General features: G+C 39.5%; 1 protein-coding gene across 5 annotated transcripts in view; it reads right to left on the bottom strand.

The window, feature by feature from the left end:
- Window positions 1-22,379, bottom strand: part of map4k3a (mitogen-activated protein kinase kinase kinase kinase 3a) — a 265,585-nt gene that overhangs the window by 206,104 nt on the left and 37,102 nt on the right. For all 5 annotated transcript variants that reach the window (XM_072265706.1, XM_072265707.1, XM_072265708.1 and 2 more), the window contains exon 2: window positions 5,439-5,496. In XM_072265706.1, the coding sequence (XP_072121807.1) occupies window positions 5,439-5,496 (58 nt within the window). The remainder of the gene's footprint in view (window positions 1-5,438; window positions 5,497-22,379) is intronic.

Below are 22,379 nucleotides of genomic sequence, written 5' to 3'. Positions count from 1 at the left end.
ATAAGACACTGTGTTCCTTTGACTGGACTGAGGGTGAATGCTGCTTCCGAGCATACTGCCATCTAACTGGACCTTGCATTTGAAACAGTGAAAACAGTGCAATGTATTGGCAGTGGATCAGTATATTAAACCCAAGTAAACCCAAGATAAACTAAGATTTAGAGTCCATCCATCAATCTCAACAATCACTCACTTTTTAATAACCTTCCACTTAAACACATCTTGATTCATCATGGTCAGTTGACAGTTGTTTAAAGTTTATATTGCAAGTATATTCAACATCAAACTGATTTCCTTCACCAATGATTTACAACTTTTGTTACAATAATTCTTGCATTTTTGAAAAAAGAATTTCAAAACCAACAATACATCTCATCATATGTCCATCCAATGACCTCTATTTCATGTACTATTTTAAAAATCAGAAGCCCTTCATGAATTACCAAACTTTGGTGGACCAATATCATGGTAAGAAGTGATTTTTTGTATTACAATGGCAAACTGGAAACCAAAGGGAAGAGAATGACTTATGCCCTAGTAAAGTGACATTGCTCTAATTCAATGGAAAGAACATTATGGCTCTAAATGTATTTTTAGACAGATCAAACTAGCAACTTTGTCTTTTTCCATTTTTACTTATACTTGACAACACAATTTTCAAATAAATGTACTTAAAAGTTATTAATTGTTAATACTGCAGTAAAAATAATTATTTCAATATCAATTCAATCAGTTTCAAATTTTCATTTTGCAGTTTTTGTTTTGTGTTTAGCCTCTGACTTTATTCAATTTATTTCATCAAGATTTCTATTCCTCTTTCCAATGTCTTTCTTTGGACACAAGAGATTCTAAAGATGCTGGAAATCGAGCATCTATGAAAAGGAATACAAAGTCAACGTTTCAGACCCTTCTTCAGGACTGGAGAGAAAGTGGGTAGAAGCCAGAATAAAATTGTAGTGGGGAGAGGAAGGAGTGCAAACTAGGAAGTGATAGGCGAGACCAGGTGAGGGGAAGGTAGGCAGCTGGCAGAGCTGGGGGTGGGGGGGTGAATTGAGAAGCTGGGAGGTGATAGGTGAAAGAGGTAAAGAGCTGAAGAAGGAATCTGAGAGGAGAGGAGAGCAAATCATGAAAGAAAGGGAAAGAGGAAGGGCACCAGAGGGAGGTGATGGGCAGGTGTGTTGAAAGGAAAAGGTGAGAGGGATTGCCCCACTTAACATCCTCTCTACATTCACTCTATCTAGGCCTTAAAATATTCAATAGATTTAAATTAGATACCTCCCCCCAATTCTTCTAAACTCCAGTGAGTATAGGCCTAGAGCCATCAAACACTCCTCACACGTTAACCCTTTCATTCCCAGGTTCATTCTCATGAACCTCCTCTGGACCCACTCCAATGCCAGCACATCCTTTCTTAAATAAGGAGCCCAAACTGCCATCATATTCCCAGTACAGTATGACCAATGAAGCCTCAGTGTTACATACTTGCTTTTATATTCTGGTCCTCTCAAAATGAATGCTAACATTGCATTTGCCTTTCTTACCACTAACAATTTCCATTTACTGACCACCCTTCACTGCCCGCGAAAGGCTAGAAGGCAGTCACGTTCTTAAGCAGCAGCAGCAGATGGTAAGAGAATTTCAGGGTTCATCCTAACATTACAATTCTTTTCAACCGAGAACCAGTGTGCAAACAGCAAGCAGATGGGCACCTGCTGCCTTTGGCCTTCTTACTGGTAGAGGTTGGAGGTCTAGGAAGCTCATTTGGACTATCCTTGACAAGTAATTGGAATACATTTCTAGATAGTACATGTCACAATCACTGCGTGGAAGTACGGGCGGAATGAATGTTTGAGGTGAAGGAGGAGGAGCCAGTCAATTTAGTCAATCTGTCCTCGATGGTGTTAAGTTTTTTCCACTTTTGATGGAGTTATATTCATCTGGGAAAATGAAAGGTATTACATTTCAGTGTGGGCAGGTGCCTTTAAGACAATGTAAAAACTTAGCTATCTAACCTGCAACTGATGGTATCCAACTCCGTATCAGTTTTGAGTTTCAAATAAAGTATAATTTGCCAGGCCTGCATCACATTGGACTGGCTGGCTTGGATCTTAACTCTGTCTGGTATTTAAAAAAATGTCCTTGGGCTCAATTTGGCAGGTTCACTGAAGTTTTAATTTTATACACATGCAGACATGTAGTGGGAAAGAGTGTCAGGAAGTTCAAGAGAAGGACCTGGACTAAAAGTGGATTCAAATTCAGAGCTTGGGCTCATCCAACATTCTCCTCATTTGGTTGCTACATCAGCACACAGAGCAGTTAAACACACAAGTCTGGAGCCACACACTGAGCCTGCGAAATGTACTGGCATCAGATCAACCATAGGCCTTTCCCATCTGTTGAGGAATCAATGCTCCTCCATATGGGTGGGCCAGACCAACAACCTTCCACCCTTGATGGCAGACTTTTACAAAGATCCAGTACTTTAGTGGGCACCATTAGAGCACCTACAATTAAATTTAAGGTCATTAAATTTTTTTGAATTTACATTGCACGGTTGCTGAGAAGAGGTTTAAACACACAGATCTAGATTTTAGAACTGAACTTCCAGTAATTTAACAACCCATGAATTACACTTTTGATTTTCATTAAAAGCTACCTCCAAAAATCAAATAAAATCTTTCACAATTTTCTACAGTCAGGATGTAGAAAAGCATCTCTTCCACAAAATACAATTATTCTTGTCTATTTTGTTTTTAAGTAACATGGTTGAAAATGGATTGTGACCCAAGGAATGAGTGCAATTCTCGCTTAACCAGCACAAGCAGAATCTTGTAATTTCAGCATCGAGATGTATCAGTACGGTTTAAAAAAAACACTGATCTTCCGCACCCATTCATTCCATTTTAGTTGTAACTCGTAGAAACACAACCTCTTCATCATGACAATGTGCATCCTTTAATAATCACAACTCTAGAAGTTTAGGTTACAACACCTTTCTGTGGATTGCACCACAGGCACTAGAAGCCTTGGGCCTAATAATTGATTACATATTGATATATGTACATGCTTGTGCAATTACTGGTAATTATATCATTTAAACTTTGAAAAGCAGCCATGGGGATCTGTCATTGTCAAAAAGGGTCTTGAAGGCAGAGAACATTGTTTTGGATCTGTACACAGATCCTTGTTTTAAGGAGGGAAGATGAGAATGGGAAAGTAAGAAATAAGTTCTTCAAGCTGGCAATGTTTACAACTTGGAACTCATTGCAAATGGACAGGGAAAACTGATGAGGAAGGCAAATGCAATGTGAACATTCATTTCAAGAGGACTAGAATGTAAAGGCAAGGATATACTGTTGAGACTTTATAAAGCACTGATGAGGCCTCACTTGGAGTATTGAGAGCAGTTTTGGGTCTCTGATTGAAGAAAGGATGTGCTGACACTGGAGAAGGTTCAAAAGAGGTTCATAAAAATGATTCCAGGATTGAATAGCTTGTCATATGAGGAGTGTTGGATGGCTCTGGGCCTGTATTCGCTGGCATTCTGAAGAATGAATGGTTTCCTCATTGAAATCTACCGAACGGTGAAAGGCTTTGATAGAGTAGATATGGAGAGGATGTTTCCTATGCTGACAAGAGTCTAAGGCTAGAGAACACAGCCTTGGAATAAAGTGGCGTCCTTTTAGAACAGAGATGAGGAGGAATTTCTTTAGCCAGAGAGTGGTGAATCTATGGAATTCTTTGCCACAGGCAGCTGTGGGGGTCAAGCCTTTATGTATATTTAAGGCAGAGGTTGATAGATTTTTGATCGGTCAGGGCATCAAGGGATACAGGAGAAGGCAGGAGATTGGGGCTGAGAGGAAAACTGGTTCAGCCATGATGAAATGCAACGCAGACTCAATGGGCCAAATGGCCTAATTCTGCTCCTATATCTAATGGTGTTAAGGTCTAAAATGGCCAGGGATTTCAAAAATCAATCAGATAGGCACAGCAGAAAATAATTAGCATGCTGTCACAAAACGGAACTTTCTAGATTGCTCCACAAGGAGCTGACATGAACTTGATGGCGCAAATGGTCTCCTACAGAAATTATTCTATTTTACCAGCTTATTTGATTTTTTTTTAGCTTTTAACTTTCAAAATCTCCCTCCATCATACTGTATTGTTTTTTTTAAATCCAGATCTTACTGGTCCTCGCTGATTGCTTATTTTTCTACATTCAGTGGCCACTTTATTAAGTCCATCAGCACACCTGCTCAATAATACAAGTATCTAATCAGCAGCTTAATGCACAAAAGCACACAGACATGATCATGAAGTTCAGTTGTTGTTCAGACCAAACAGAATAGGGAAGAAATGTGATCCAAGTAACTTTGACCATGGAATGATTGTTGGTGTCAGACAGAAACTGTAGATCTCCTGGGATTTTCATGCACATCTTATAGAGTTTACAGAGAATGATGCAAAAAAAAAACACGAACTACCTGGCAGTTCTACAAGTGAAAATGCCTAGTTAATGGGAGAGGTCAGAGGAAAACAGTCAGACTGGCTCAAGCTGACAAAAAGTCAACAGTAACTCAAATAAGCATGCTGTTACAACAGTGGTGTGCAAAAGAGTATTTCTGAATGGAAAACATGTTGAACTTTGAAGTGGATGGGCTACAACAGTAGAAGATAACAAACATACATTCAATGGCTACCTTATTAGGCTACTGGGTGTATTTCACCTGTTCACTGGATTTTTTTTTAAACTTTTGATGTGTCCCTCTATCATGCTGTCATATTTCTTTTTTCAGATCTTATGGGTCCTTGTTGATTGCTTATTTTTCTGTTCCTTCATGTGAATAGATGTTGGAACTTGACAAAAGGGGAAAACAATCTTCTCTTGGAATAAGAAAAAAAGCCACCTGCCTACTTAAGTCATTCCTTCCGCCAAACATTCGGGAAACCATTGTCAGGGCAAGGTTTAATTTCTCTACAATAGCAGGCATCTTTATCTTCAGTACCATGTTGACTGGTGTAACAGTTGGATTTTTTTTTGATCCAGGAAGCATTGAAACCACAATTTTAACAGAGGATTTGATCATCACACATATCCTTAAATAACTAAATTCTGGTCCTTGACTACTGATATCTGGATTAAAACATCAGTGTTATTTATACATCAAACTAAATGCAACGATTAATGAAAGCATTTGCACAACTGCATCACTGAAAGGATGGAAAAATAAATGAGAAAGAATATATACCCAAAATAAGTTTTTCTAACAGTGCTGGTAAATTATACAATACTTATCATTATCAAAAAATGACTCAAGAAAAAGGTTTACTGAAGGCTGAATGCCGAGCAGTATTCACAGCCAATAGAATTCTATCTCGTGTCTTGTGAGAGCCAACTTACAAAGTACAGTTTATTACTTCCAGTGTAAATTACTTACCAGGCTCCAGCTTAATAACTTTTATAGCTGCTAACTCTCCAGTATTGACATTCCGAGCCTAAAACAGAATACAAGAAACAAGTTTTCAATATTCTTATTAACAATCTAACTAAATCTTTAAATTACAATTATAATACATCATTGGAATTTCTGCAATTGGGATGCCACCATCCCCAATCTATTACTCCCATCACTGCACTGTAAACACTTTAAACAGTTTTATAATTAGATTAGATTCAACTTTGTTGTCATTGTGCCGAGTACAGATACAAAGCCAATGAAATGCATTTAACATCTGACCAGAAATGCAAAGAATAGTGTTATTTACAAAATAACTGCGAATAAAAGAAGTGCTACAGCACACAAATATAAAAGTACTGAGACAGTACAATATGGATGCAGTATTGCTTAGCGCTGTGATGAGAGGTTCAGCAGTGTCACAGCCTCAGGGAAGAAGCTCTTCCTGTGCCTGCTGGTGTGGGAGCAGAGGCTCCTGTAGTGCCTACTGGATGGGAGGAGAGTAAAAAGTCTATGGTTAGGGTGAGATGCATCCCTGATAATGCTTTTTGCCCTGCCCAGGCAGCGCTTATGGTAGATGTTCTCAATGGTGGGCAATTGGGTGCCAATAATCCGCTGGGCAGTTTTCACCACACACTGGCATGCTTTGCGGTCCAATACGGGACAATTGCCATACCACACTGAGATACAGTTGGTGAGTATGCTCTCAATGGTACAGCGGTAAAAGTCCATCAGTATCCTGGGACAGAGGGGAGCTTTCTTCATGCTCCGCAGGAAATAAAGGCGCTATTGCGCCTTTTTGATCAGGATGGAGGAGTTCAGGAACCAGGTGAGATCCTCGGAAATGTGGACACCAAGGAATTTGAAGTTTGATACACACTCCACTACAGTTCCGTTGATGTAGATGGGGACGCGAGTGTGACTCCTGGCATGCCTGAAGTCCACAATGATCTCCTTGGTCCTCTGGGTGTTAAGGGCCAGATTGTTGTCGGCACACCACGCAGCCAGGTGCTGGACCTCATCCCTGTAGGCTGTCTCGTCATCCCCTCTGATCAGACCAACCACCGTGGTGTCGTCTGCGAACTTGTTTATGGAGTTAGAACCATGTACAGGAACGCAGTCATAGGTGAAAAGGGAGTACAGAAGAAGGCTCAGCACACAGCCTTGAGGCACGCCGGTGTTCAGGGTGAGAGTGGAGGAGGAGAGGTTGTCTAACTTAACTGACTGGGGTCTGTTAGTCAGAAAGTCCAAGGTCCAATTGCAGAAGGATATGCTGATAACACTGTAAATACACGTTGGTATTCAGGCACATCTTATTCTAAATCTGTACTTCTAACTTTATTTTTATGTAATACTTTATTCTGTATTATTGCTCAACCTTGTTTTTGGTGTAACTCCTGCCAATTCAACTCAAATTCCTGGTGCATTTAAATATTGCAAATAAAATCCTATATCCTTAATCATTCTTCAAGTCAAAACATGTCAAACAATCAGTAGCAACAAGTTGTTACAGTAGGGAATCAGTCTCCTTACTACATTCAACAAACCAAAATAAATGTGCAAACCTAATATTTATTTAATTCAATACCCAAGTTGGACAATTATAATAAGAGCAAAGGTTACAAGTACATTCCTCCATTTGAGTTAGCAAACCAAACATCAACTCCAATGTGTATACAAGCAAACTTTAACATTAGATATGCTAACAAGGAAATTCCCAGCTGCCTCATCTTTATAAAGGTCAGTACTTCTCACAAAGAGGGACAGGCCATCCCAACCCAGTTTAATTTTACAATTGTTTTCATTGAACACTTACACCTACAAGTCTTAAGCTCCAAGGTACAACGTTTCTTTTATTTCAAGTATGCACTTACCCTCCCACGAGAACAAATCTCAGATCTTTAACACTCTGTCTGTAGTAACCATTTTGCTGAAGGGACAACTTATTGCCAAATGGAGATCGATAAATGATTTTGGGTGCAATAACCCCATAAATGAGTTCACCACTGAAGCCCAATAATGTGAATCCAATTTAATTCATACATTTATCATTTCCAAAACAATTTTACAAAGGAAAGCTGAAATTAAACTAACAAAACGTATTCAATACAATGGTAGCTATAAATCAAAGTAAACAAAACTATGCTCACTATCATTCTAATTCAATCTTCATCAGGTCTTTTCATGTTTGAATTTTACCCCCATTGCAAGGCACTTTGAACTACATCATTTGTATGAAAGGTACTCTATTAATAAGCTGTTGATATTATTATTAAGTGTTAGTGATACATTTAAATTGGCAGTTAGAGTAGCTCATCTTTTATGACTATTTTAACAGCATTATTAATACAGTAATTATTTTAATGCCTAGTTATACTGATTTTATCTTAAAACAAAACAATGCTATGGACTTTACAGCCAGCAGCACTTGAGTTGTGCAGAAAGGCCAAAGGCAAAGATTTCATCTGCCAAGCACAGCTGCAGTCAAGCATTAGGTGTCAGGGTTCTGTGCCATACAGTCACTGTGATGTTATAGTCCACATCGAAGCCTATCAAACTGAAGGATTGTCACACAGGAATAGAAGTAGTTTTCTAATATCATTTTAAGACAGTATGCACAGCCTGAATAATACAAGATTATGTGGCGATACTTTTCAATTCTTGACATTTAAAAAAAATTAAAATGCTTATCTGAGATAACACTGACGCATACAAAATTAGTAATCTTTGGGTCAGAAGTATTATTATTAATTATGACCAATTACAAGTTTTAAAACTCAGTTGAAGCACAAAGTTTAATTTTAAAAATACATTAAGACTAGATTGTATGTACGCCAATCTCTTCAACTGATTCTAGAGAAAACTGCAATGACCCTATGGAAAAGCATGAAATCACTGGCAGAAACTTCTGGATTTCCTTATGTAACAATGCACACATACTCCAGACACTGCTGTTGCTCTCCCTCCCCAACAGATACATAACCAGTTGCTTCCCATTAATTTTTCACCCCTTGAACTCTGAGGCAAAATACAGTGTTCGTGCTTTTATTTAAATAAGAACAGCTTTCCTGGTAGGACTACTCCCAGCTTCTTTGCCAATAATCATACAAGCCTTCCCTTCCTATTTATCCATTTCCTTTATGAAAGTTAATATTGAACCTACATTAATTTGTCTTCCTACAGTGAATGACAAAAGGTTTTACTGGAATAAACAGAAACTTGCATGATTTTGAATAATTCAAATCAAATCTCTTAACCTTCTTTACCTTAACAGGATAGCCCCAGCCACTCCACTATTAAAAATAAAATTCCTTCAAAAATACTATTTTCATAAACTCTTCTTAAAAAACACTTTCAAACTTATGATGCCTTTACTAAAACTTAACATAAATGGTTTCAATAGGAATCATGTAAGCATTACTGTTTAACACAGCTGCTTTTGTTCTTTTTAACTCCTAATAAAGAAAGATTCCTTTTTAAAAAAAAAATGCCTTTCTAGCTCATCCTAACAATTCCAATGCTCTGAGATTAATTGTACTGCAGGAACTTGGGAGACGGAGGGGTAGCCTCATATACAATACTGTGCAAAAGTCTTTAGGCACATAAATATAGCTACAGTGCCCAATACTTTTGCACTGTACTGCTGCCACAAAAAACAAATTTAATGATGTATGTGAGTGATGATAAACCTGATTGTGATATGGGTCTCTTTTGTGGACTGAGAGTAGAAAGGGCAGGGAGAAGGGAAAAGGGGATAGGAGAGGGGAGGGGAGGGGAGGGGAGGGGAGGGGAGGGGAGGGGAGGGGAGGGGAGGGGAGGAAAGGGGAGGCACCAGAGACACATACCTGCCTGGTGTCTCAGAGCTGGGTGTATCTGCAGCCACACCACCTCCCTCGCCCTGGGCACTCTTTCTCTGCCACCTGTCCCACACCCCTCTTGAGGGACTCCACCCTCGCCATTCCCAACATCGTTCTCTCCCGCCAGATTTACAAACTTGCTCTCCACTCCACATTAACAGTACTTTGCAAAAGTCTTAGGCAGACTAGCTACATATATGCGTCTAAGACCTTTGCACAATACTGTAGAGTGTATAAAAAGAGTACAGATAGGGTGAACAGTCTTTTTCCCACAGAAGAGGAACTAAAGACCAGAGGGCATAGATTTATGGTGACAGGCCAACGATTTAAAAGGGACCCAAGGAGCAATTTCTTCATATGGGGTCAGTACATATATAGAATGAGCTGACAGAGAAAGTGGATCAGGTGAATAAAATAATAACATTTAAAAGGCATTTATATAAGTAGATAGATAAGATAAGGGATAATGAACCACACACTGGCAAACTGGACTAGCTTCATTGGCACTACAGTCAACATACAAGTTGGGAATTCTTAAAAAAAAACCTCAAAGATAATGGAGACATGAAATATTAGTTAATTTAGGCCAGAGATTTTGGATTGAAGGTTACAATGCTAAAGTTACATCTGTACCACCCAGGAACCAGACAGTCTCAATTTAATACTAACAAAACCAAATTTTCAGGAGTACTCTGCATGTACATTATTGCCCAGACCAGGAAATCCTAAATGTCAAGCGCCACTAGAATCCACAATTTTAATTAAACAGAAAATGACAGACTAGCTATTGTAATTCATCTTTTTGTTGATATCTTTAGCACATTGCAAATAAGGACTTATAACCAACATAAATTCTGACCAAAGAAACACAAAGCGACTACAAATAACTGTAAAAGCACCCTTACTAACTTAACTGCAGGGCAATTTTCATTGCAGCCAAACTACCCAAGGTCCAAAGACTGAAGCGTGAATTTCTCATTTCAATTAACTGGTACAATCCAGACTGCCTGTAATTTGATTTCTAAGTTAATTATCTGTACTTGATAAATTTAGAAATTTTGTTTCACTTGATTGCTTTCAATTTTCAATGCAAAACTACATAGTCATTGAGACTAATATCAAAGAAACCCATACCCTAGCTGGAGGAGGACTATGTGGAGCATAATTCAAAGACCAGCTGGCCTACGGAGCCAATTTCTGCGCTGTTAATTCTACGGTACATTGTAAACAAGGATGATTTATAAATAGCCAACCTTGCTGGAATAACTCACTTACATTAAACCAGAAAGTGCTGAAAATACTCAGCAAGCCAAGCAGCATTCTGGTCAAGGGTCAGTGACCCAAAACACTAACTGTTGTTTTTTTTTTCTCGCTTCACAGAATGCTGTCTGGTCAATTAAGTATATCCAGCACTGTTTTTATTTTAAATTTTCAACATTTGTAGTTTTCAATAATTAATTTGCATTCTTTGTTACACAAGTTATTTCATCCCTGCCATAATATGGACATATAATGTTGACTAGATCGATTTGAAAGTTCAAAGTAAATGTATTATCAAGGAACATATGTCACATGTGGGATTCATTTTCTTGTGGGCACTCACAGCAAATACAAAGGAACACAACGGAAAGCTACAAAAGCTGACAAACAACCAATATGCAAAAAATGATAAATTGTATAAATACAAAAATAAAAACAAAATTAGAACTGTTCCCAAATGTTCCCACTGAAACTTTACTTGACCAGGCTCATTCCCAAGTACTAAGCCTCGTATCCCTGTCTTCAACTTTCTATAGCTTTTTTTGACAAAAATTGACATACAAATTAAATTACCAATTTATACTACAGCAAAGGCATATTTTCTACCCAATATATGTAGAACAAAAACTAAAATACCAATTAATCACTTAAATAACAGGAGTTACTTAAAAATTGATAGATATACTCTGTTTCAGTTTGAAGATCAGTCTGCTCTTCAACTAAAAAGCAGTTTCCATAATCAGATAAGTGCATGTTACATTCAAAACAGAATCTCTACATACTCCGCAGTAGATATTGTGCAGTTTAATAAGTAACCTCTACTCAGTGAATATCAATTACAATGAACATGCCTTATCCAAAAGATTAAAAATGATATGCACAGCAATCACACTGGTTTACAGGTCTCTCTCTCTCTCACACAAACACACACACACACAATTAAGTAGCTAAGTAACACAAATGGGGAAAAACGCAGCAAGGCAAACTGCATCGGCAAAAGAATAAACAAAAATTCTGCAGATACTGCATATCCACAGTAACACACAAAATGTTGAAAGAACTCAGGTGGTCAGGCAGCATCTAAAGAAAGGAATAAACAAATGACATTTTGGACCGAGACCCTCATCAGGACATCAGGTACAAGAATATTATGGGCTGGAGGGCTTATTCCTGTGGTTTTCTTTGAGTTTGAGCATAATTTAACCCTTACATACTGTTCAGGTCAAATATGACCCACTTTGACATTTGACAGCAGTAAAAACACCCTAAATGCCATTTTTAAGCCGAAATTTGATGACTTTTCCTAAAAGTGACCCAAAATATGCAAAAATGAAAAATTTTTGGCTTAAAAAATGGCACTTAGGATGTTTTTACTGCTGTCAAATGTCAAAACAGATCAAATTGGACCCGAACAGTATGTATGGGTTTAGAGGGTTAGCAGGGCGGAGAAAAACAAAAGCAGACAGGTATCAGAACTAGTGAACATTCTTTGCTCTTATTCTAGATTTTTAGTATCTGCAATATTTTACTTTTATACTATTTAAATTGCATAATATTTTTAAAAATAAAAACAAGTCTGCAAAATAAATATAGATTTCTAAGCATGTTCAGTGGAACAAATAAGCAAGAATGATCCTGGAATGTCACCAGTGTAGCTATGTTTACACAAGCTTACTCAAATACTGCTGTAAAGCAGGAGTTCCCAAGCTGGAGTCCAGCAACATCTCGGTTAATGGTAAGGGCCCACAGCATAAAAAGATTGGGAAGTATCAACTGGACCTAAGTGAAAATTCTTTAACAGTGGAAATGCAACTGAGTTTTTACACTGAAACAAATGAGAGTGCCTTCTCATTTTACATATTTTCTCTTACAAAACATATTCCAGGAACGTGATATTTTTGTGAAGTGTCAAAAAGTTATATCTCTACAAAATTACACTTCATGCTACGACAGCCACATGTGCAAAGGGTAAACAATAATTGTTATTGAAGCAAAGAGGAGGAATCAGAAAAAAGTAGATAAATACAAAAAAAATCAAAAACATTCTGCATTTAGCAGCTCTTCAAATTAAATACTGCCTCAAGATTCAAAAACTTTATTGTCATTCTAACCGTACATCAGTTCTGCAGGGCAGAATGAGACAGCGTTTTTCAGGAGCAGTGCAATCATAATCAAATAAATCAATTGAAAGTGCCCTGTGCCTTGAACATGGTATCAACTATATTAAACTTAATGAAGAGTGGAATGACATAAACTGATCACATAAACTGATTTCATAAGTAGTGATATCATCTCAACTGAAAAACCAAAAATAATCAAACTGCATTCAAATAAAAACAATAAAACTTATTGGAGATCTAACATCTTAGTGTAACTTTGCTAGAGAACAAGGCCATGATAGCTCTGTTCCCAAACTGCTTCATTCGCCTACATTCAGATTCATAAACAAGCTTGTTATCAATAAAGTTGGACCCAAATATCAACTATTTTGCAGATAGGCAACAGACATTTCTTTCACACTATGTGTATTTAAAAATATATTCTGGATAATTAACCAGCAAATAATTATTTAAGCCTGGATCAAAATTCTGCTCATAATAATGAATTCATCTAAGTCAGCAAATTTTCCTTGGATTAGTGGGAGAAAGTGGAGAAGAACACAAAAGGAAATCAACTATTAAGATAGATTACTTAACAGAGTAAACAGATGTAAGAAATTAAAAGAATCAGTTGCAATATCATAGAAAACAACAAAGTTTTCTGCATTCTTTCTCCACTTTGCATCTCCTTTAACTTTAAGATCATAATTAGATACCAGGATCTCTCGTACTCCATCTCAGACATGTCCCCAAACAACACAAATGAGTAACATCATTAACTCCTGGATACAATCAAACTCAAAATCAGAACATTCATAAACATTGGAAAACTACCGAGGCCAAATACAGAAGCATGATTTTCCTTCCCAACACGCCACTGTTAGGTTCATTGTCACCTTGAGTGACATAAGAATCAGTGGTGTACTCCTGGGTGGATATGAAAAAATTAGGTGACAGGGACAACAAATAGGGAAACAGGATGACTAAATATCTGGCAGTGACTCAAAGGACAGAATGGCTTCCTTCTACATCAGGAAGACAGCATCCCTACTGAACACAAATAATTCCAGATGAAGAGAAGGTTAAAGAAAACTCAATTTTCAAATCTCAACTAAAGCATCTTAAGAAATGGTTAATATATCTTTCTACTAAGAGAGAGGCTGATCTCCCATCTTGCATAAAATACAGGGCTAAGAGAAGGGAGTAAACTATCCAAAAGACAGATGCCAACTTAGTCACAAATACAAATTTAACTGAGGACAAAATACCACAGATGATTTGAAATACCTGCAATGTATCTATCATGCAGCTGTTTTCCAACTGTTGGTAAATACACAATAACAATCTGTCAGTAAAGTTAGATTTTAAAACATAAGCCATATCTGTTCAGAGCCACACACAAAATGCTGGAGGCACACAACAGGAAGCATCTATGGTGAAGAATAAACAGTTTATGTTTCGGACCATGATCCTGCAACAATCAGGGTGCTGCCTCTCCTGCTGAGTTTCTCTAGTATATTGTGTGTGGGTCTGGATGTCCAGCATCTGTAGAATCTCATCTTTACAATTAGCCACATCTGTTCTGACATTTTATAGTTTGGTATTACTTAATTTTCAAGCTCTTTGAAATCTGATACTTTCCAGTATTATATCTAAAGACTTATTTCAGCCGATGTAAGCAAAAAAGAAAAATATTCTACCAGTTCATAGCAATAACATCACTCCTGACTAAAAATTCAAATCGCCAAACTTACTTCATGAAGTGCTCAGCAAAAAGAAATGAGAAATTTCAACATCACTGATTCACTGAATATTAAGAGTACAGATGTCACGTTATAGCTGTATGAAACATTGGGCAAGCCACACTTGGAATATTGTGTACAGTTCTGGTCACCACACTACAGAAAGGATAGTGAGGACTAGTGGAAAAGAGATTCACCAGGATGTTGCCTGAACTGGAGGATTTTAGTTATCAAGTGAGAATGGATAGGCTGAGCTTTTTCCTCACTGGAGCGCAGGAAGATGAGGGATAACCAAATACAGGCTTATAAAATTGTGAGGGACGTAGATAGTCACAGTCTTTTGTCTACTTCAGGGGACTAGTGGGTCTAGGTTTAAGGTCAGAGGTGACAAACTTCAAGGAGATCAGAAGGACAAGCCCCCCCACCACACCACAGGCTATAAAGAACTAACTGCCAGAGGAAATGATGGAAGCAAATGTAGTTTAAGAGCCATTTTGACAGGTACTTGGATAGGAAACCCAAAGATGGGCCTAACTGCAGGTAAATGGGATTAGTGTAGACAGACCACCTGCAAAGGACGTGTCCAATACTTGATCCTCTGTCACGTCCAGCAAGGACTGGAAGATCGTCTGTCTACAGACTGCAGAATCTGCCATCTCCATTACTAGCAGGCACAGATGACCCCAGACGAGATCCCTGTGGCGGACTTCAATGAGTAGATTCAGAACCTGGATTCCACCACCATCAATGCAGGTTCTTTCAAAGGGCCTATTGCACAACCTGCAACTCTGACTCCAGCATGGACCTTGATCAACAGCAGTTCTACACCGGGACTGCCGCTGGAACTCCAGTCTTCCCTTCCCCCACCATCTCTCTGCAAACCCGTCTCTCAGGCCCCACTGTCAGCTCTTGGGTCCTCGGAGACGCCATCTTCCTTGCACCCCACCTTCCCTGAAAGCCCCAACTCTCCCCTCTCCTCAGACACTATCAACCCCCCTTCCCCCACCCCCATCCATGCTGGGTCTTCACTATTCTCCCTGACTTTCCCCTCTCCGAGGCAGAACATGCTGTCCTCAGTAAGGGCCTCACCTTCATAACTCTGCACCCACACCTCAGTGAGGTTTGCTCCTGCCATGACGCTGAGCTTTTCTTCCACTGCCTCCATCTCTGTGCCTACCCTTTTGGCAAGGACTCTCCACCCTGCACCAATGACCCTTTCTCCTGTCTTCAACCGTCCTCCTCTTCCTGGACACCCCTCTCTGGACCTTTGCATTGCTAACTGCCAACAAGATATCAAACTTCTCGACTTTACCACTCCTCTCTCCAATTCTAACCTTCCAACTCCTTCTGAATGCACTGCTCTCCACTCTGTGCGCCAATCCTAACCTCACCATCAAACCTTCAGATAAGGGAGGTGCTGTAGTCTGGCAGACTGACCTCTACCTTGCTGAGGCCAGTTGACAACTCCTTGTACTTACCCTCAAACAAGACCCCACTAAGGTGCATCAGGCCATCATCACCCACATCATCACTGACCTTATTAACTCTGGGGATCACTCATCCACAACCAGCAACCTTATAGTTCCCTTAACCCGCACCTCCCATTTCTACCTCCCACCCAAGATCCACAAACCTGCCTCTTCAGGTAGACCCTTTGTTTCTGCTTGCTCCTGTCCCACCGAACTTATACCTGCATACTTTGACTCTTGTTTTATCCCTCCTGGTTCAGTCCCTTCCTACCTTCATCCATGACTTCTCACGCTCTGGACCTTTTCAACGATTTCATTTTCACCACGCACATCCAGTCCCTATACACCTTCACCCCGCAACAGGACAGCCTTAAAACTCTCTGCTTCTTTCTAAATAACAGACCCAACCTGCTCCCCTCCATCACCACTCTCCTCCATTTGGTAGAACTGGTCCTCACTCTCAATAACTTCTCCTTCGGCTCCTCCCACTTCCTCCAAACCAAAGGTGTAGCCATGGGCACTCGCATGAGTCCCAGCTATGCCTGCCTTTTCACTGGCTACGTGGAACAGTCTAAATTCCAAGCCTACACCAGTATCGCTCCCCAGTTTTTCCTATACTACTTCTACGACCGCTTTGGAATTGTTTCCTGCACCCATGCTGAGCTCACAGACTTTATCAACTTTGCCTCCAACTTCCACCCTGCCTTCAAATTTACCTGGTCCATTTCTGACACCTCCCTCCCCTTTCTCAATCTCACTGTCTCTATCTCAGGAGACAATTTATCTACTGATATCTTTTATAAACCCACTGATTCTCACAACTACCTGGACTATACCTCTTCCCGCATTATCAAATGTAAAAATACCATCCCCTTCTCTCAGTTCCTCCATCTTCATCACATCTGCTCTCAGGATGAGGTTTCTCATTCCAAACTAACGAGATGTCCTCCTGCTTCAAAGAAAGGGGCTTTCCTTCAACCACCACCAATGCTGCCCTCACCCACATTTCTTCCATTTCATGCATATCTGCCCTCACCCCATTTTCCCGCCACCCCACCAAAGATAGGGTTCCTCTTGTCCATACCCACTACCCCAGTAGCCTCCGTGTCCGGCACATAATTCTCTGTAACTTCCGCCATCTCCACAGGATCCCACACCAAGAACATCTTTTCCTCCCCCCACTTTCCAGAGGGATCATTCCCTACATGACTCCCTTGTCTGTTCATCCCTTCCCACTGATCTGCATCCTGATACTTATCCTTGCAAGCAAACAAGTGCTATACCTATCCCTACACCTCTTCCCTCACAAGCATTCAGGGCTCCAAAATGCCCTTCCAGGTGAGGTAACGCTTCACCTGTGAGTCTACTGGGGTCATCTACTGTATCTAGTGCTCCCGGTGTGCCCTTCTGCATATCGATGAGACCTGACATAGATTGGGAGACCACTTCACCAAGCACCTAAGCTCTGTCCACCAGAAAATGCTGGATCACCCACTTTAATTCTGCTTCCCATTCCAACATGTCAGGCCATGGCTTCTTCTACTGCTGCAATGAGACCACACTCAGGTTGAAAGAGTAACACCTTATATTCCATTTGGGTAGCCTCCAATCTGATGGCATGAACATCGATTTCTCAAACTTCTGATAATTGCCCATCACCTTCACCATTCCCATCTTTCACCTTATCTCCTTATCTGCCCATTACCTCCTTCTGGTGCTCCTCCACGTTCCCTTTCTTCCATGGTCTTTAACCTTCTCCTATCAGATTCTCCCTTCTCCAACCCTTTATCTCTTTCACCTATCAGCTTCACCTCTTCCCCCCTTCTGGGTTTTACCTATCACCTACCACCTTGTACCCATTCTTCCCCTCGCCCCACCTTCTTGCTCTAACTTCTCTTTTTTTTTTCCCCAGTCCTATGAAGGGCCTCAGCTTGAAATGTTGACTGGTTACTCTTTTCCATAGATGCTGCCTGACCTGCTGAGTTCCTCCAGCATTTTGTGTGTGTTGCTACAGGTAAAGGTTACATTTTCTTTTCAAACTTTGCTCCAATTCTGGTACTTGAAGCTTTTAAACCCTCTCAAACCCTCTAAAACAATGCAAACATATACAAAAGCTCCATTATTTGAAATTAGCCCTTAAACATCTGCTGACTATATGGAAAATCATATGGAAAATGTGTCAAAGCTACACATGCTTCAACAGATTCAAATCATGGAGGGAAGATATTTCAACTCCAAAATCATTTATATGAAAATAAATTATCAAGCCTTCTGTATTCCTTCCCAAATAGGTGCCATATGGCAATTCAACTCTGTACTTCTTCATCTTGGACCATCAATTTTAACCACAATGAAATCTCCTCTCTGCTTCTTCAATTTCAAAGCAATATGGAACTGAATATTCTTTCCTCATTGCCTTATTTTCCAGTTCATTCTCACAATTCCTCGTGCTCAATACTTCATTCACAATTCACATACTACAGTAAGCGTTACTGGAGATAATGTTCTTGCTTTAATCAACATGTTATACCAATCTTTATAGTATGTGTAACCTACCTGCTCTCTTTATGTATAGCCAAAAATGACTATCATAATAAGTACTATATTCACTTGTCCTATCTTCAAGTATCTGTGGACTTCTATCCCTCGGTTCTTCTCAGTTTAATTTATTATGCATTCCCTTGACTTTCCAAGTGCATTATGTCACACTTTGCCAAAGAGATTCTTATTTTCCTAATTGCTGCAATTCTGTCTTGCTCACCACATGGCCAATTATTGTACAATCTGCAAACTACTTCATCATGCCCCTTACAGTTAGGTTTAAATGCCAGTGTTTATGTAAACACAAAGCCATAAAGCAATTCTATTGCAAGCAGCCTTCCATGAAATACACAGTCTTCATTCTCCATTTCCTGACACCAATCTAACTTTGGATTCAACTTGCCATTTACCTTTTGATCTTCTGGCCTGTGATTTTACTAACTACTGTGACCTTGACAGAAATCTCTCTGAAAGTTGCCTCTCCAAAAATAAGATCAGGTTTGTTAGGCGCAAATCTCCACTTGAATTCATACACTATTTTTGATTAATCAGCCTTTTTGCTACCGTCCTTCAGAATCCTTTCACTAGTTATGTAATCAGCAACAAATTCATTTGACTTGCCTATAACTAATCTCACTAATATTTTAATAATGGCTCATTTCTAAGTATTTCTCCAGTACCTTACCTGTGGGATTAAAAAAGTCGCTAACAAATCTTCACCATTTCTTCCATTCAGTCAGATGCAGCTCATTTGGAAATGCCCTAAACTCAAAATTGAAAGGTTCAACTTTATACTCCAGAAACTAAGCATAAAATCTGGCCTGACACTTGCAGCCTCCGGAAGCTCTGAATGCAAAGGTATCTTTTCGATGAGGACTTTACCTGTTCTCTCATTTAGACAAAGGATCCTATGGAAACTTTGAATATGAGCAGGCGCATTCTTCCTAGTGTTTTGGTACATATTTATCCCTTAATCGATAATATATTATTTCTGAGAGACAAATTGTGCACAAATTGACTGTTGCATATTCTACATCATAACTGTAGTTTTGGAAGTTCCTAACTCTCTGTAAAGCACTTTGAAATATGCCAAAGGCACCACACTACTTATTCTCCTAACGACCAGATAAAGGTTTTTCAGAATCAGAATCAGTTGTGAAATTTGTTTTACAGCAGTACAGTGCAATAATAAAATATATCATAAATTACAACAAGAAATATATAAAGACATTAAGTATTTAAGTAAGCAAAAGGTGACCAAAAATAGTGAGGTAGTGTTTAAGAAATCTGATGGCTGAGGGGAAGAAGTTGTTTCTAAACGTTGAGTATCTCTCTTCAGGCTCCTGTAATTCCACTTTGATGGTAGTAATGAAAGGCAGCATATCCTGGATAGTGGGGAACTTAATAATGGTTGCCACCTCTTTGAGGCTTCGCCTTTAGAAAATGTCCTCAGTGCTGGGAATGCTGGTGCCCATGATGAAACTGGCTGAGTTTACCACCCTCTGCAGCTTTTCCAATCTTGGGTACCGGCCCCTGCATACCAGACAGTGATGCAACCAGTTACAACAATCTACACAGTACATCTACACAAATTTGGTAGAGTATGCCTGGAAGCTTTACTTGCAAGAATACTAAGCCTTTATATTCTCACTATTTCTTTCCTCATTACATTACTCTCAGACAACATTTCACATTCCCCAACTGCAAATGATGCATCATCTTCCCTCTGTCATTAGCAACTATATATAAAATATATAATATATAAATATAAAATAAATACATATATCACACATGACCTTGCAGTTGCAAATGTGCAACAGGTATCACTATGAACCCATGGTAATGTGAATTTTAATTGCTAGGTCACAGGAACGCAATTGCAATCCCAGCAGAATGTAAAAGACCTTCATTTTGAAAGTCCCTCTGATAACAGACTTACTAAGGAGGGAACAATAGACATTGAAAAAAGTTGGAAGACATCTTTGACAAATTGTAGCTGTGAGCCTGGTTGGAGAGACTGGGGCAGGAGTAGTGGAAATCTGTTCAAGTGGTACTTAGTGTCTATATAATAAAACGGCTCCAAAATGACGTAACTGTTAATTTCACTTACAACAGAGTTATCATGTAGTGCGGGTGTTATAGATTTATGTTCGTATGCTAGATGCCCCCAACACCCACTTTATATCAAGGCTGCAGTGCATCTAACTGTTGCTCTAATAATTTTTATCCATAAATGGAGGAATACACCTCAGTGACTCAGACAAGTATTAATGGTTGCATCACATGTTTTATGAATCACTAAGCCCTAATTCCTCAAGGAGAATTCTCAACATAAACAGGAATAACTTGCTCAAGTACTTTGAAATCAATGCATTTTCCAAGAGCTTGAGGAGAAATAAATCTTATTTATTTTAATTCTTAATAAATAGAATGGCTTGCCCACATTTTTTGGAAGGGCAAGGAAAATGAAATCTTCACTAGAGGTAAATATATATTGTCTGAATTCCTCAAGGAAGTCAAATCAGATTCTAGTTGAGACAATTTATCAAAAGGCAATATAAAATATTGCACAGAAATTTCCAATGATGATTCTACTGGTATTCTGGCCGACACAAAAATCCAATCTGGTTTGTTTATTTTATAAATACAAGAGATTCTGCAAATGACAGAAATCCAGAGTAACACAGAAAATGCTGGAGAAGCTTAGCAGGTCACGTACCATTTACAGAGAGGAATAATGAGTCAACATCTCAGTCTAAGACTTTTCTTCTCCCTTCCTTGCCAGTCCTAGTGAAGGGCTTTAGCCATTCATATAGATGATGCCTGACCTGCTGCGTTCCTCCAGTGTTGGGGCTCCACAGGGGACTGTCTTGTCTCCCTTTCTCTTCACCATTTACACCTCGGACTTCAACTACTGCACAGAGTCTTGTCATCTTCAGAAGTTTTCTGATGACTCTGCCATAGTTGGATGCATCAGCAAGAGAGATGAGGCTGAGTACAGGGCTACGGTAGGAAACTTTGTCACACGGTGTGAGCAGAATTATCTGCAGCTTAATGTGAAAAAGACTAAGGAGCTGGTGGTAGACCTGAGGAGGGCTAAGTTCACCGGTGACCCCTGTTTCCATCCAGGGGGTCAGTGTGGACATGGTGGAGGATTACAAATACCTGGGGATACGAATTGACAATAAGCTGGACTGGTCAAGGAACACTGAGGCTGTCTACAAGAAGGGTCAGAGCCGTTTCTATCTCCTGAGGAGACTGAGGTCCTTTAATGTCTGTCGGACGATGCTGAGGATGTTCTACAAGTCTGTGGTGGCCAGTGTTATCATGCTTGCTGTTGTGTGATGGGGCAGCAGGCTGAGGGTAGCAGACACCAACAGAATCAACAAACTCATTCGTATGGCCAGTGATGTTGTAGGGATGGAACTGGACTCTCTGACGGTGGTGTCTGAAAAGAGGATGCTGTCCAAGTTGCATGCCATCTTGGACAATGTCTCCCATCCACTACATAATGGACTGGTTGGGCACAGGAGTACATTCAGCCAGAGACTCATTCCACTGAGATGCAACATAGAGCGTCATAGGAAGCCATTCCTGCCTGTGGCCATCAAACTTTACAACTCCTCCCTTGGAGGGTCAGACAGCCTGAGCCAATAGGCTGGTTCTGGACTTATTTCCTGGCATAATTTACATATTACTATCTAATTATTTATGGTTTTATCACTATTTAATTATTTATGGTGCAACTGTAACAAAAACCAATTTCCCTCAGGATCAATAAAGTATGACTATGACTATGTTTGTGAATGTAACTCTGGTTATTTACTTTACTCATATTTGCAAGACTTAATTGCAAGCTACATTTACAGCAGCGTGAGTCCCTACTAGATCATCTCATCTGGAGCAAACACTGGCCAGGGAACAAGATTTCTCAATATAGAACCCAAAACATTGT

This window comes from Mobula birostris, chromosome 8 (assembly GCF_030028105.1).
Source record: "Mobula birostris isolate sMobBir1 chromosome 8, sMobBir1.hap1, whole genome shotgun sequence".
Lineage (NCBI taxonomy): Eukaryota > Metazoa > Chordata > Chondrichthyes > Myliobatiformes > Myliobatidae > Mobula > Mobula birostris.
This window is presented reverse-complemented; position numbering and strand designations above follow the sequence as displayed.